This window comes from Nelumbo nucifera, chromosome 7 (assembly GCF_055504915.1).
Source record: "Nelumbo nucifera cultivar China Antique chromosome 7, China Antique-T2T, whole genome shotgun sequence".
Lineage (NCBI taxonomy): Eukaryota > Viridiplantae > Streptophyta > Magnoliopsida > Proteales > Nelumbonaceae > Nelumbo > Nelumbo nucifera.
Window position 1 is genome coordinate 7,052,014 of NC_142655.1, and position 17,170 is coordinate 7,069,183.

Here is a 17,170-nt window from a genome sequence, read left to right on the forward strand (position 1 = left end):
GCGTATCCATTCAGCTGATTCTTTCGCATGACTAGAGTTGTCCATTTCCACTCTTATTCTTTCCACTGCAAGCTTTTCGTATACCAAGGGACCAGATGAAGGAGCTCTCCTTCGATGTTTCTACTCCCAAAGAGCCAAACTCTCCTAGCTTCTTCAGGACTTGAAAAAATAAACAGGATTCTAGAATATGGCAGCCACTGAAGTCTCAAACCACCTCTTACCCCCCATTTTCTCTGACCCCAGTTCTTTAGCTCGAGCAAAGATTTGGGTTAGTTTACTGCACCAACTAGGCATGCCTTAAGGAAATCTACTCTTCTTTCCTTTTCACAATCTCCAGCCACAATGACAAAACCATCTTTCCCAACCCGCACTTCTGCCTCGCCTTCAGACGTCCAAGTATTCTCCTTAACCGCTTCTGTGAAGGACCTTCTACCTTTCCTGTCCAAAGCGTCTCGCTCTCCCACTCTTCACAAAAAGGGACGACCAGTACCCCTCCTACCTGATCTTTCTGGAGGTGCATTTTTTAAAAAGAAGGCCAAATTGGTGCCTTTTTCCTCATGTTTGTGTCCTATGCCATGATTGCGGTGATTGGTGAGACAACTGAACACCTACTAATTTCCTGCTCTTTTGTGTCTAGTATTTGAGAGTGGCTTTTTTCTTTCTTTGGTTGTAGATGAATTCCTCCTAGTGCGGCAGGCCTTTTTGATGCAAGCTTTTTTAGACAACCGAAGAAAAGGGGAAGAACTCTTTGAAGAGAAACAAGAGCAGCACCTTTGTGGGTGGTTCGGGAAGAAAGAAACAACAAGATCTTTCAAGGGAAAGAAAAGTTAAAGGAGGAACCGATTGACAGCACTACCATCAAGGTAGCACATTGGGTGAAATTTACAGATTTACTTAAAGAGTTCTCAGTTGGTGATATATCCGGGGGATATAATGCAATAGAAGCTTCTTTAAGATATAAACTTGTAGTTCAGGACAGTTGGGCACCTTCTACACTTCAAAGAATTAAGCTGAATTTTGATGGGAGTTCACTTGGCAATCCAAGGCCTTAAAGGGTAGGGGGAGTTCTAAGAGATGGAGATGGAAGACTATTAGCCCAATTCTTGGGGCCAACTAGCATAGGAGAATCACTAAGAGCTGAGGTTTTGGCCCTCCTACATGGGTTGAGATTGTCTAAACAATTGGGCCTCCATTGGATTGAAGTAGAAAGGGACTCAAAATTTGTAATAGGATGGATGCAGGAAGGAGGCTTGGGGGTATGAACATATAGATAAGCTGTAAGAGAAACTTGGTAGCTGACAAGGGAAATTTATGTAAATTTTAATTGGGTTAGAAGGTCAGCCAATGCCTTGGCCGATGGTTTAGCTAAACAAGTCTAAACTATGGCTGACTTCTTTTGGACAGCATTGTCATGGGTGCCTATTTTGTAGGGTTCAGCATTCCTTTTGGGCTGCTTCTTATGTACTTTTAATTAGTAAATTAAAGTTATAGAGAGAGAGGGAGGGAGGCAAGAATTTTCAATGAAAAGGAAAGGAGCCTGGAGGCAGTGGTGGAATGCATGATAGCTAGAATGCTTCATTGGGTAAAGTCTTTACAGTTGTTTTCTTCTTATGCTTAAGATTGTTTGTGGAGGAGATGGGGAGAGGTGGTTGCTTATTCTTCGAGAAAAATTAAAGTCCATAAATAATGGACACCACCTGATGAGGGTTTTATCAAGTTAAACTTCGATGGAAGCAGTATGGAAATCCAGGACCATCGGGTATGGGATGTGTCTTTAGAAAAAAAAGGAGATATCATTGCTTTGTTCTCAGGACCTCTTGGTAAAGGGGACTCCATGAGGGCTGAATTCCTTGCTGTACTCTGAGGACTGCACTGGGCCAAGGAATTGAATATAAACAACTTGATAGTGGAAGGAGTGTCATTGGCTGGTTGGAAAACAGGGAGAAAGCAGTATGGAGTTACAAAATGAAATGAAACAAATAAATTGGCTGACAAGGATTATAAGATTAAAGATATAATGGCGCTGAGAACAGAAGACGGGTTGGCTGACACTCTAGCTATCTAAACAAGGGGAAACCAGAAATCAGCTGTATTAGGCTTGCTTATAACATGTATACTGATGTAGTGATAGGGTAGTAACTCCTACCCTATCTTTGGGATGCTTGTAATGCTTGTAATGCTTGTAATGTTTGTAATTTTCTGATTCATTAATAAAATATTTAGTTAATCATCTAAAAAAAGTGTAGGAGTGCAAATTGACTGTGCAAATCCTGGTTTGCTTTTGCATGAAGTCTCTGGCTTGTTGTAGTGCAGACTTAGGATCAAATTTTTCTACCACCAGGGTTGGGGGGGGGGGGTTATGGGCTACCCCCATTGTGTAGGCTCATGTGGAAAAAAGTCCAAAAAAGTAAAATAGGAAGTAAAATGATTTGGTCCGCAATTTATATGAAAGAGAAATGAGGTGGGAGGAAGGTTATTCATTTGGAGAAGTAAGTTAGGAAGCAAGTTGATGTGGTCCCCAGCCCCCACTCTATATGAGAGAAAATTAAGGTAGGAGGAAGTGGTGTAAAATTTTCATCAGTTTTTTAGATGCAAAATTTGCACTGATAATGGATGCAAATGCGACAAAAAGTGCACATTTTGCATAAGGTAAAAGTACAACTCATGGTCACAAACAGATGGATACAGAACAGAACCAGGTGCAAAATTTGTTTCCAATTCAGATTTGCATTTTTTTGATAATTTCCAATTCAGATTTTCATTGCAAACAAACACAGCTTTATGCCACAGTTGTGGAAAGGGATTTGTGGTTCATTTGATAATGGCTAATGTTTCTGAACTGAATGACTTATTGCTTTGTCTTTTAGTGGATAAAATATTCAAATAACAAAATATTTGGGTATATTAACCTACCTGAGTTCAACTTCAGCCATTAAGGAGCCCCCAACCTCCTTAAAATCTTATTCACTAAAAGAAAAAGGCAATAAGATTTTCAGTTCAGCTATTTCAGTTGTTATAAAACAGCCCCATAGCCTTCATGATATCCATTATTATATCCTGTGTAAGCTTCCTTTATGAATAATCTCTATGTATTCACAGTTTCACACATAGGCTGAAGAAGTGTTCTTCTACACTATAACACATTTCTAGCTTATGCAAATTGCATAGGCCAAAGAAACGTCCTTGTTCATTAATATCACCATAGAAAACAACCACCTGTGGTTGTGGATGATCCGATGATGTAATAGTCAACAAAGTTACAATATGGTCCAAAAGAATTGTTGAGCATCTAAAATCAATTGATTTGGTACTATAGATTAACCAACCCCAAAAAATCTGGCAGTTCACCAAATTGATGCTCAAATTTACAAGTATGTGTGACTTTACATGCTTTTCCTTTTACATGCAGGTTTGAGTAGAAGTATCAAATTGTCAAAATTTTCAATTAGTATCTAGTAATTAAAGGCATTCTACATTCGAGGAGGCAAGTGCAGCATATATTATATTTAGTTCCTTTTCAAGGCAGAGTTTGATATATTTGGTTAAATGTTTTTGTAATTGACAACTTACAAAATTTTATCAGTCACAAATGAGAATTTACAAGTCTAAGATTAGTAGATTAATGCCAGCTATTCTTTGCTTCAATTATAATCTTTTATCATCATCCCTCACTAGCCCTACAACAAGCTGGAGCAGATTGATTTGGTATGGTTCAGATATGTGATTTTAGGTAATATCAAATGGGACAGTGGTCTAATTTGCTTTATACTCTCCCATTGTACAGCTGCTGGTTGTACTTGGGTTTTATTCTGTTTTAATGAAATGATACTTTATCTCTTTTCCAAAAAAAAGTGATTTTAGGTAGTCTACCTGCAATTCTCTCCTTAAATAACATGCTATTTTTTATTTATTTGGTTGTTGTATCCAAAATTGGAATTGTAAGCATTTCTTTGCTTCATAAGTGTTGCAATTTGATTCTGACTTTCAGTGATGAAATTATATTTTAATTGTTACAGATGTAAGATTTAGATCTGTAAGCGCTAGAAATTTAAGTGGTTTTAAAACTAATAATCTTGCATCCCGTATGACAGTTATACTTGATTTTTACAAGTTCTATGTATTGGTAATTAAAATTCCTATATTGTTTCATATATGTGATCTTATAGACTATACATTAATCCAGACAACAAATATTGTAGCGTATGCATGTAGTTATTTGCACTACCCAAGTGTTTACACTTATTATTATTTTCATTGCATTAATCTTATTTTATTGCATAATATGTGCAGATGAGTATGAATCTTATGTCTTGTATTTTATTGTGTTAGGTATGGATCAAGGCAAGCAAGTATGTGTTAATCTCAATGATGAGTTGAATGCCGAAAACCTTAGGGGAGCTAGTGAAGGTTCTTCATCTCAAAGTGTACAGGCTAATGAAATGGTTGAAGCCAATGATCCATCATTTAAATTTAATAATCAGAAGCCACTTTGGGAATTGACTGATGCAGAGATATGGAAAATGCAATTTGATACGGTTCATCATGCAACCAAATTCTATTACGACTATGCACGTGAGATTGGTTTTTGTGTGAGGAAATCTGACAAGTGTGTTTACAAGGGATGTCATGTTTCCCAAAAGTTTGTTTGTTCAGCCCAAGGTGAACGAAGACGTATCAAAGAGAACAGGATAAGAGCACCTAAGAAGTTGACTAGGTTTAATTGCAATGCATCATTTCAGGTGAAATTAGACCGTAAGACGCGGAAATATGTGGTTACATGTTTTGTTAGAGATCATAGTCATGATCTTGCTCCATCTCCTAGCTCTATGTACTTACGTTTGCATGGAAAGGTAACAGATGGTGATGAGGCTCAAGTAGCTACTCTGAGGAATGCAGGGGAGAATCATAATGACACTGATCGAAGAGATTCCATTAGCACTGAGGATGCTGACAGTGCATTACTATATTTGGAATCAAAAGCTTTAAAGGACCCTGGTTATTTTTACAGTCACACAGTTGATGAACGTGGTTACCTTCAAAACTTATTATGGACGGATTCAAAGGCTCGTTTTGATTACTATTGCTTTGGTGATGTGCTGATTTTTGATTCTACATATCGGACTAATGTCTATAGGAAACCTCTTATCGTCTTTTTTGGTATGAACAACCACCATCAAACGGTTATATTTGCTGCTGCCTTACTAGCAGATGAGACTAAGGGCACTTATATGTGGATGTTGAATACATTCTTGAAGGCAATGAATGAACGAAAACCGATTTCTGTTGTCACTGGTTGTGATAAGGCATTGCGAAAAACCATCAAGAATCTTTTGCCAGATGCCCGGCATCGGCTATGTTCTTGTCATATCAGTGGGAATGTAGTGAGTCACTGTGCAAATTTAATTGGTGATTTTAACAGCTGTATGAATATGGAAGGTACCCCCAAGCAGTTTGAGGAGGCTTGGAAGAAAACAATTAATAGATACAATCTAGGTGACCAACAATGGCTCAGTGACCTTTATAGGAAAAGAGACCAGTGGGCAGAAGCTTATCTACGTGGTCATTTTTTTGCTGGTGTGAGGACAACCCAACGGCATGAAAGTGAGAATGCCTATGTGAAGTGTTATTTAACTAGCAGAAAGAACTTAACAGAGTTCTTTCGAAATTTTGAAATTTCTATAATGAACAACCGACAGCGGGAGGTGGAGGCAGATTTTCAATCAAAGATGAAAAAGCCTGTTATAGGTGAACAGTTGAAGATATACAAGGAGCAAATGAGTTCTGTGTACACAAAAGCTTCATTTGAGAAATTTTGTATGATTGCAGATGAGGAAACAAACTTTGTTGTGGATAGTACAGAGTGCTTAAATGACCACCAACGTATACATTTTGTTTGCAAATGGGATATTCCGGAATCCAGATGGAGGGTGTTATTTGATTCTTCAAGCATCGAAGCAAAGTGCTCATGTCTAAAGTTTGAGGAATTAGGATTTCCTTGTGTTCATATGATTGCTGTGTTTAAGGTGGAACACCTTCGCCTCATCCCTGAAAGTTGCATTATGAAACGCTGGACTCTAAATGTGAAAGACAGTATTCATCAAGAGGAGAATATTGCCTCGACCCTTGTTTCCAAGGTTGCATCAACAGGTCGCTTTATTGAGCTATTAAATTCTGCTTATGCTGTCTGTTACGTAGGTGCAAAATCCCATACCACATTCTCCGAGGCCATGGTTGGTTTGAATGCTCTGAAAATGTTCTTGGAAGGAGTGGATGTTGATAGAGGAACAAGATTTCAAAACATTTTTGGAGGTCAGACGGGTGCTAGAAACATAAATAAATGAGGAAGCTTTGGTTCATTACCCATACCCACCTAGTGGAAATCAAGGGTAACAAGTTGGAAGTTGACGGGGATTCCCAAGTTGTAGTAAGATGGATGAATGGAAACAAGAAGGCCCCATGGAAATACATATGTCTTGAGAGAGAGTAATAGAAGAGATAAGAGTGAAAGTGTGATGGATACCATGAGCATTTTTTGGGCTGGCGGCTGCTTTGGCAAAAGAAGAGGCATTAAGGGAGCAATTGTACCGGGGTCAAGTGGTTTAAAGCAGTCATATCTTGTGTTTTTTTTTCAGGTGATTTGCAGAGGCTAACTTTCCTCTAGGGGATTTCATCTTTATGTAATCTGCCTTTACTGAATATTCAGTAGAATTTCTTTTGTTACTCCTCTAAAAATAAAAAAGAAAGACAGGAGCTATTTTTATTTTGATCATGCCCATTTCTATTTGACAGTAGAGAAAACTTGGTTAAAATTAGAAGAAAGTATAGAAGTAATTCACTGATCCCTATTTTCAGCCAAAACAAGGGCAAAGAGTTGAATCATAACAATGAACAAGGGTCACTCTGTCAACCTACAACCTTATACATGATACACACCATGCTAGCAACCCTGTAAGGAATGGCCCTTCCCAAGTAAGGTTTTCAATACAATCCTCAGCAGAGCATAAGTGATTAGATCAATTCAATTGATCATACTAGAAAAGGCACCAAAAAGAAAACCAGCTCAACCAACTTCAGTACTACCTTACCCAACAAAAAGCCACCACAATTACCTCTCTCATCCTCTGCCTCATGATTTCTCATCCTCCTGGGCCATGACCTCTTATTTTATTGGACATACATTCTTTTTTTTTGTATTGCAAAACTGATGTTTGTTAAAATAGTTGTTAAGAGATTTTATATCTGGCTTTACACATTTCAGGGCCACAAGAATCGGATAACTAGCATATCTTGGGACAACAACAGCTAGTTCCAATCTAATCAATCTGCTGTTGGCAACCTCTGAGGTCAAGATTCTAACAAAGAAAAGATAAGATCCTGTGACATCAACTGAAATCTGAGCGACTGATGGCTTTCACAATCCTTAACAGAACTCTATTATCATTGACAATGTTAGATCTGATGATATCTGTTTGTGTTATACAGACACTGACCCTTTTTTTGAAGTTTTGAGGTCTCATATCTCGTCAGAAGCAAGACTGGATCTATTGTTATCTGATTGGTAAAGACAGTGAGAATATCTAAAACCATTATTTTGCTGCCATCTTTACTTTGGAGGTAAAAATATCTCTTCCTCTATGTTTCGTGGTATCCTTATTTCTCTTTTCTTTCTATAAATCTGGACCTTTTTGGACTGTTCTTCATAGCTATTTTTATTGTTAGGCTTCCTTATTCTTTTCTTTTTGTGTCCTTATTCCTCTTTTATTTGAATTATTGTCTTGTCTGATCTCCAAAACGGATGTGATTGGGGATCTCCCTGTTCTTTTTGAAGGGATGAGAGATCCATCATATGGATGGCCGAACTATGCAGGATGGTTGGGCGAAATTTCAAAAATTTCTTTCTCTCCCACGTGGGAATCACATTCCCTATTTTAGAAAACTGCATTTTCAAGGATCAATCTTGAACCTAAACCAGACCAGATTTGAAACTAAAAGGGAGTGGAGGGTTATACCTGATACGAAGTAACAATAACCTCCAATGGAGGTGTTCACGCCCAAGGAAAGTTCCAAAGACTGCTTCCACCGAAGATGACACGGTGCAGGATGAAGCAGAATCAGCAGGATGGCTCTTCAGCAAGAACCTGATTCTTTAGCAAGAATCTGATGGAGGGCTAGTGAGCACGACTTCTGATTATCTTTTCTGCCAAAAGGTAATATCAAGAGCACTTCTTGATCGCTCCCACAGGTGGAGATCGAACTGGTATGGCGGCAAGAGCAGGAGAGAGGGAGACAGTGCAGTCTATCTAACTGTGTTGTCTCTCTCTGAATTTAGCAGTCAGATTGGTTTCTGTTGTTTTCTGAGGATTCGCCCTGCTCTCCTATTTATAGCCTTAAAGAGAGGTTCTCCTAATCCCATTAGGAGTTTCCTAATCCAAATCTTGTATTTGGATCTGGACTCTCTTTAAGAGATAAGGATAATCCCTTATCTTATCTACAGATAAAGATCAGCCCTCCTAATCTAATTAGGAGTTTCTTGATCCAAATCTCTATTTGGATCTGGACTCTCTGAGTGGATAGGGACAATCCCTTATCCTATCTGTTGATCTAAATTCTAGAACCGCCCCTTTTTAATTAATCTCATTAAGTAGTTCGAATTGGGCTTTAGGCCCATTAAGTCTATTTGCTTACTTACCCTCCAAACTGCTGCCCAGTTGGATATCCTTGTATGGCGTGGGACCCAAACATTGATCTACACATCAACCACATGGGTTCAGCCCAGCCTCTGTTACAAGGCCTGGCCGAATTCACTGTAGGAGACAGTGAACCCCTGAGTTCACCATGGGCTTTTAATGGGCCCAACATTTACACTAAATGGTCCTTAGGTCAAGCCACCTTATAAAAACCCAAGAACTGTGGGCAGATGCAAGATTAGCCCATCAGGTATTACCCTCAATGGTCTTATACTTAACCTCTCAGCCCATAATGATCAAACACTGCTCGACAAGAGAAAACCTCTCCCTCGACTGCAAGGTACAGTGCTGCACTCTCTACTCACATGGATCCCGGGAATTAAAACCTTTGCAAACATTTTGAAACCATAATAAAGATATATATATATATATATATATATATATATATATATGTATATCTCTATATAAATATATTTTGCAAAACAAATTTCAACGGTTGAAATCGACTGCCGACAGTTTTGGTTTCCATTAGAGAGAGTGCATCCCCGATCATTCACTTTGTCCGACAAAGGGGCTGATCCTGTCACTATGATCACCCACTCAGATGAATTTTCGGACAGTCCCAACAAACCTAGGTTTTGACCCCCTCTAAGGATCTCACTGATTGGCGTATCAAAGACAGCCCAATCCGACACCTAGTGTAGTATCATAATCGAGTCTAGGGGTCAGGTGTAACATTATAGTTTTTCCCATCTATCTCCAAGGTCTAGGGCAATATTGGAATTTTGGTCCGGTTTAGGGTTTCAAGAAAACCCACACTGCATGTACCTCGGGTCTCACCCTGGCAGCTGAGACAAGCCACCCTAACCAACTTGGCGGCACATCAGTGTCAGCCTTGGCAGGATAAATCTCCCTAGATCTATCCAATGGCTGTGAAGATTCTAAACTAACACGAGTCTCATATGTGTCCAGTTTAAGGGTATTACACAGAAACACACCATGATAACATGAATCAAATGTGTACTTATTCATTTACGTTAAATGTCATAATGTACATCATTCTAATTGGAGCTAAGGGCATACACTGTCTAACACTTTTGCTCTGTTCGATTGCTGACAAAATATGGCTGAGAAAAGATGGCAGGAAAAAAAGAAAGTTTATTTTCTCAGCTAGCCACCAATGTTTATTTTGTGATAAAATTTATGATGATTTACAAGTATTTTTCCATTTTTTTCCACATGCTTAAAATTAGCACATGAAAGGATGAAGATTATACTTCATCAGTTGGAAATTCATCCGATTCTGTCTTGACCTTTCACAGAGCAGAAAGGGGAAAATGCCTTCACAAGACCTACTGTCAATAGTTCTGTTGTTCTTATCCTCTTCCAACTGCTGTTTTTGCAAGCGTTATCAATACCAGTAATGGGTCAATTGCTGCTTAGACCCAAAGCTACTTCCTTTATTGCTCTTTTAATTTCATTTGTTTGATTAGAGAGAACGAATCCAATATCCTTGTACCCTCTATCTACAATGTGTGCCAAGTTCTTTGTTTTGTAGTTGTTATTAATTATTAAATATAGCTAGCCAAATGAAGAGTCATTAGTAAATATTAAATTTCACTATGGTGTAGTTGGAAAAATGGAAGTCAAAATGGGAGAGTTTTTTCTTGTTGACTGTTGAGTCAAAATGGGGATCAATTCCCAATATCCAATAAGTGCCTGCAAGTATTTCACAGAAGCAAATTTTCTTTTATTTGATATCTCTCTGGCACAAAACTTTACTCCTTCAATTGTTGTTCTCTATTTTTTACTGATGCAAAAAAAAGTTGTTCACTATATTTTGGTTTCTCCCCCCAAAGATTCCTGAAATTATCACAAGGGAGATATCACATAAGTGTTTCAAATCTCAACGATCAAATCAAGGATGTCCCTGTTCAGATCAAGTTTATCAGGAAGTGTTGACCCTAACCAGGTAAATGACTTAACAGATCAATGGTTGGCCAAGTAAATAACTAAATTGAGTGAAGTATCAATTTTTCTAAATCAAATTAAAGAGGGTGGATAAAGAAACAACAAAAGGGGAAAAGCAAAAGAACACAATACATTCCAATTTCAATTTTCAACAATGCCCTTTAATTCTTCAAACCTGATACCAATGCAAAGAGTAGTATACAAGAAATAAAGAAGATGATGATATAAGAATGAGCAAGAAATCTTTTTCTTTATGTGCAAATCAGAGGCTTGTTCTTCAAATTTCTCTGCAAAGTATCTTATAAAAAAATCTCTGCAAATAGGGGTTCTACACCTTATTGAACTTTTTATTGTAACAAAATGTTATTACATTGAGTCATGAGTTAATTTCACTCAACATCTCACCAAGTTAGCCAAATTTTGTGGTTTCAATACATTGTCACATAGTACCAAAGAAAAAAAACAAGTACAAAAAAGAAGTTCCTCTACATTAGTTAGCTAATTTTTTTTGTTTCAATACATTGTCATCTAGTAGCAAAGAAAGGAGTACAAAAAGAAGTTCCTCTATATTGACTAACAATTTTTTATTTGATGAATAATGAAATAGATTCATTAGGACTTCCTCTAGGAGAAAACCCTAAAGAGAGTAGATTCTAGAACCCCATAGTGGAGAGATGTGCAAAGAAATTGGCAGCTTGGAAGAGAAATTATGTATCTTTAGGAGGAAGGATTACTTTGATTAAATCCACACTTGCTAATTTGGCAATCTATTTCTGTTAGTTTTTAGAATCCCTCAAAAGGAAGCCAAGAAAATTGAGAAGGTTAAGAGGGATTTTTTGTGGGATCCAGGTGATGGAAGGATCACCTGGTTAAATGGGAGGTTGTGTGTAGGAATCTTCAAGAGGGAGGTTTGGGTATTGGAAGTATGGATAAAAAGAATAGGACTTTACTAGGGAAATGGCTTTGGAGGTGGCTGATGGAGAGGGATAGATTGTGGCATGAAGTAATAGTCAGCATACATGGAAGGTTGGGATGCAGGTGTATCTAACAGAGCTACTCTAGTCTTGCCTTGGAAAGCTATTCATAGCGTTCTGCCTCACTTTCTTCATTTTGTCAGGTATGATGTTTGCTCTAGGGTTTCTATTAAATTCTAGGAGGATACTTGGGTTGGTTCTTGTCCGCTAAAGGAGCTCTTCCCTTCCTTATACTCGGTTTCATTGTACAAAAATGAGTGTGTGTCTAGATTCATTGTTTCTCCAATACATCCTGTGGGTATTAGTTGGAACTTTGGTTTTGGCAGAGTTCTTAGGGATAATGAACTTTTGGCTTGTGTGGATCTCCTACAACTTCTTCAAAATGTTTGCTTGGACCCCAGTAAACCTGATAAGCATATTTGGGCCCCCCACCCTAAGGGTTTGTTCAAGACCTTTTCTGATTCCTTAGCTTCTTCATTTCCCTTTAAAGAGTTTTGGTGTAGACCCATTCCACCCAAAGTAAAAGCTTTCTATTGGGAAGTAGTTCACAGAAGATAAATACTATGGGGATGCTACAAAAGAGAAAACCTAATTCTTGTCTCTTCCCTAATTGGTGTGTCTTATGCAAACCTAGTAATGAGAGTTGCCTTCGTTTACTGATTTCTTGCCCTTTTGTTGTGGATATGTGGCTTTGTTTTTCTTCTTTGTTTTGGTGCAGGTGACCTTTACCAACGGAGGTTAATATGTTATTTGATCCTTCTTTGTTTACTTGGCCAAAGAAGAGAGGAAGGATAATGTGGAGATATGTTAGAGCAACCCTGATTTGGACCATCTGGGAAGAGAGGAATGCAAGAATTTTCTCAGAGAAGGAGAGAGGCAAGGAAGAGATTAGGATTTGTGTGATGGTTAGTGTGATCCACTGGATCAAGACTTTGGAGATGTTTTCCCAGTTTTATTTTGATGATATTTGGAGGAATTGGGAAGCAATTGCTAAAAGCTCTAATAGAAAGGATAGGGTGGAGCTTGTTTGGGTACCACCAATTGAAGGTTTTGTTAAATTGAACTTTGATGGGAGTAACCAAGGTAATCCAAGCCCTTCTAGAATAGGAGGGGTTTTGAGAGGTAACACTCTTTTTTGGCACTGCAAGTATGGTGACTCCCTCAAAGTGGAACTGCTTGTTGCAATTCAAGGGGTGCAGATCGTTAGTGAGCTAAACTTGACAAATGTGGTGATTGAAGGGGATTCAAAAGTGATGGTAGAATGGTTAAAGAAGTGAAATGAAAAAATTCACATGGCTAACCAGGAATATGAATTTGAGACAATGGGTGAGGAGATCAGCAAATGGAATGGTGGATGCTTTGGTTAAGCAAAGGGTGAGTCATTGTGCAAATATAATTTTGATTTACATGGCTAACCAGGAATATGAATTTGGGGATACAATGGGTGAGGAGATGAGCAAATGGGATGGTGGATGCTTTGGCTAAGCAAGGGGTGAATCATTGTGCAAATATAATCGGTGATTTTAACAATTGTATGCACATGGAAGGTGCCCCAGAGCAGTTTGAGGAAGCTTGGAATAAAATGATTAATACATATAACCTAGGTCACCAACAATGGCTCAATGACCTTTATAGAAAAAGAGACCAATGGGCAGAAGCTTATCTACATGGTCATTTTTTTGCTGGTGTGAGGACAACCCAACGTTGCAAAAGTGAGAATGCCTATGTAAAGTGTTATTTAACTAGTAGAAATAACTTAACGGAATTCTTTTGGAATTTTGAAATTGTTATTGTGAACAGCCGGCAACAGGAGGTTTAGTCAAACTTTCATTCAAGGATTAAAAAGGCTGTTATAGGCGAACAGTTGAAGTTATACAAGGAGCAAATGGGTTCTGTGTACACGAAAGCTTCATTTGAGAAATTTTGTATGATTGCAAATGAGGAAACAAACTTTGTTGTAGTAGAGAGCGCATAAATGACCACCAACGTATACATTTTGTTTGCAAATGGGATAATCCAGTATCTAGATGGAACGTTTTATTTGATTCTTTGAGCATTGAAGCAAAGTGTTCATGTCTAAAGTTCGAGGAATTAGGTTTTCCTTGTGTTCATATGATTGCTGTTTTTAAGGTGGAACACCAGTGCCTCATCCCTGAAAGTTGCAATATGAAACATTGGACTCTAAATGCCAAAGCCCATATTCATTAAAAAGGCAATGAAGCCTCCACCCATGTTTCCAAGGTTTTGTCACCAAGTTGCTTCATTGAGCTATTATATTCTGCTTATACTGTCCGTTACCTAGGTGCAAAATCCCATAACACATTCTATGAAACCATGGTTGGTTGGAATGCTCTGAAAATGTTCTTGGAAGGAGTGGATGTTGTTAGGAACATGATTTCAAAACATCTTGGAAGGTGAGTTGGGTACTAGAGATATGAATAAATCCAGAAACTTTAGTTTGTGACCCACTTATAGCGAAAACCAAGGGTGACAAGTTGGAAGCGGTAGGTGATTCACAAGTAATAGTATGGTGGATGAATGACAACAAGAAGGTTCCATGGAAATACATATGTCTTGAGAGAAATAAAAAGACTAATGGAAGGGATAAGGGTGAGAATGTGATAGAGACCATCAGCGGATTTTGGGCTGATGCATGGTTTGACTAAAGAAGGGATATTGGGTGCAATTGTACCGTGGTCAAGTGGTCAGATGTATTTTTTGAGATGGTTTGCCAAGGCTAACTTTCCTCAAGGTGATTTGATTTTAATGTAACCTGTTTGTTTTTTTATTCAATAGAATCTGTTTTGTTACTCGTTGAAAAAGAAAAAAGACAAGAGCTATGTTCGCTCTGATCATGTACATATCTCCTTGACAATTAAGGAAATTTTGTTAAAATAGAAAGTATACAAGTAATTTAGTGATCCCTATTTTCCGCCAAGAATAAGTGCAAAGACCAATAGCGCAACAGTGAAAACAATGTCATTCTGTCAACCTACATCCTTGTACATGATTCACACCGAGTAAAGAACCCCAAAGGAATAGCCTATCTTGTCAAGGTTTCCAATACAATCGCCAACAGAAGAGAATAGATCAGTTCAACTGATCACACTTCCAAAGGTGCCAAAAAGAAAACCATCTCAACCAACTTGAGTAATACCTTACCCAGCAAAAGCCACCACAAATACCCCTTTCAACCCCTGCCACATGATTCACCACCCTTCCTTTATCATGACCTCTTATTTTATTGGAAATTCCCTAATAATTTTTTGTATTGCAAATTTGAGGTTTATTTGATTAGTTATTAAGAGATCTAATATCTGGGTTTACACATCTCAGGGCTACAAGAATAGGATTACTGGCATATTTTTGGAACCAGTTCATCCGAATGCTCCATGTTACCAATGTGTAAGTTGCAGTATCAATGGTGATGCGTGAATTTGGGATGTTTAATTAAGGAAATCTGTTATTTGTCTTAGTGGTTCACTTGCAGTGACTTGTCTGAATTGGGTAGCAGGGTAGGAGATGGAAAATCAATATAATTCAACCATAAACTCTCTAACCATGTGTAGTTCTTTCTTCACATCCTTGGGGTCCATTAATTTCACTTGATGAATTTATTGTTTGTTCACCAATTTTTAAATCCTTATGGTATATATGTTGACGCATTTACAACTGATACACAATCATCATAATCATGCAAGCCCTATCCAAACTATATGTGATCCGTTACATGAATCATTTTTCATCATTCTGTTCTGTTTAAACTTGTATACAATGTGATGTTTATTCATGTCAAAAACTACATTCAAATGGCTTCAACACTGCAACTGGTACACAATATAATGTTTATTCTGAATGACCCAGCTGTTGATTTGGCAGCCTTTAATTTGATGGTAAAGAACAATGTACTGGTGCAAATCTGATTAATCAGCTTTCATCAATGAATTGTTGAACTATTCTGTCAATTCAATTATTCTAGTGGAGTTTGTAACAATGGAGATAGAGGGAAGAAATGGTGATGTGGTTGGTTTGTCTTGACTAATGCCTAGACTGTTGAAAGTGGTCTTGATGAAAATGACCACAACACTGCATGATGGTGCTTAAAGTTTTATGACTACAAGCAAATCATCTCCCAAGTCATAAATGCAGAGAAAAGTCATGCATGGCTAAAATAAATCAATTCCCAAGTCAATTTGCTTCCCAGAAAATCTTTACCAGTTTACTGAACGAGTTTAAATTTGTGTTCATGAGCCTGTTGTGTTGAGCATCCCTCATCTTGAATGAATGCTGACTTTCGGAGTTTGCCTCTTCATACACCCAGTTGTCGACTTGGCCCGAGGTGGCACTCCAACCAACTGAATTAGCGAGTTTCTTCTCAATTTCAAGAACACCCTCATACCCACTATTCAGCATACCTTCATGCTCTTTGGAGTTGAGCAATTTGGTGCGTGCATCAAGCCTTATAGTTTCTGCCAATGTTGGAACTTGGGGCATTAGCTGCTGTTGTGTCAGCAATGTATGTATTGGGCTTCATACCATCATTTTCTGAGGTTTTGGACAAGGTTAGTTGGGTCTGGATCGATGCTTTCATATGGATTAAAAATAGTTGATAGTACCAAACAAACAAATAAAATTATGTTCAAACGTAGCCTGAAGAATTGATGGGCTTGTGAGATGTAATCATCTACTGAGGCAAGGGAATGGTTTCCCGTGTCTCTGTTGAATAATTAAAAACCATAAAAAACAAAAAGCTGATGACCAATGGATGAAGGAACAATGTATTCTTTCTCCTTTTTTATTGACTCCAACAGAAGGTCAGGTACTGGGTTCCAGCATTAAGAGTAGAAGTTGTTGATAATATTTTTAGATGAATGCCTTGTGAAGAAAAGTAGAAGTTGAAAGGTTTCAGCAGTAGAGAGGAAGAGAGGAGAAGAAAAGAGAGTGAGATGTCGTTAGAATTGAATAGATTTGGCCACCAACCTCTCTTTGAATTATATATTTAAAATAAAATAACAAAAGATTACAAGAATGCCCTTAGTAGGGTGACTATTTTAAGTAGTTGAACAGTCACAACTTAAAAACATAAACTAATGGGCCTAAAGCTCAATAACTTTCTAACTTAACAACTTAAAAATAATAAATAAAAAGACTGGGCCCAATTAATTTGAAATCGGCCCAATTCAATACCCCCTTTCAAGTTGGTAGTAAATGTCACACATTCCAAATTTGTGTAGATCATGCTCTAGTTTGTTCTTTGCAACACCTTTTGTGAGAACATCAGCAAGTCACAAATCAGAAGCAATGCATGGAAGACAAACTTCCCCTGAAGTCACCATTTCTCTTATGAAATGTCTATCCAATGTGCTTTGTCCTGTCATGTTGAATTGAGTTGTGGGCAATGTTAATTGTTGCTTGACTATCACAGTACAACATCATAGGTTTTTCTACCTCAACACCAATCTTTCCTAACAAGGAGCAGATCCAGAGAAGATCTGAAACTCCATGTGCCATGGCTTTGTATTCAGCTTATGTACTTGA

The 17,170-nt window shown here is 37.9% G+C and overlaps 1 protein-coding gene across 3 annotated transcripts in view; it reads left to right on the forward strand.

The window, feature by feature from the left end:
• The window catches only part of LOC104589967 (protein FAR1-RELATED SEQUENCE 5-like), a 39,773-nt gene extending 23,391 nt beyond the window's left edge, over nt 1-16,382 (forward strand). The window contains exons 2-5 of one of the 3 annotated variants that reach the window (XM_088891615.1): nt 4,330-6,632; nt 7,259-7,614; nt 14,969-15,037; nt 15,954-16,382. In XM_088891615.1, the coding sequence (XP_088747741.1) occupies nt 4,330-6,341 (2,012 nt within the window). In that variant the 3' untranslated portion in view covers nt 6,342-6,632; nt 7,259-7,614; nt 14,969-15,037; nt 15,954-16,382. Of the gene's footprint in view, nt 1-3,409; nt 3,485-4,329; nt 6,633-7,258; nt 7,615-14,968; nt 15,381-15,953 lie in introns of those variants that run through there. The other 2 variants (XM_088891616.1, XM_088891614.1) reach the window with 2 other exon arrangements.
• The last annotated feature ends 788 nt before the right edge of the window (nt 16,383-17,170 follow it).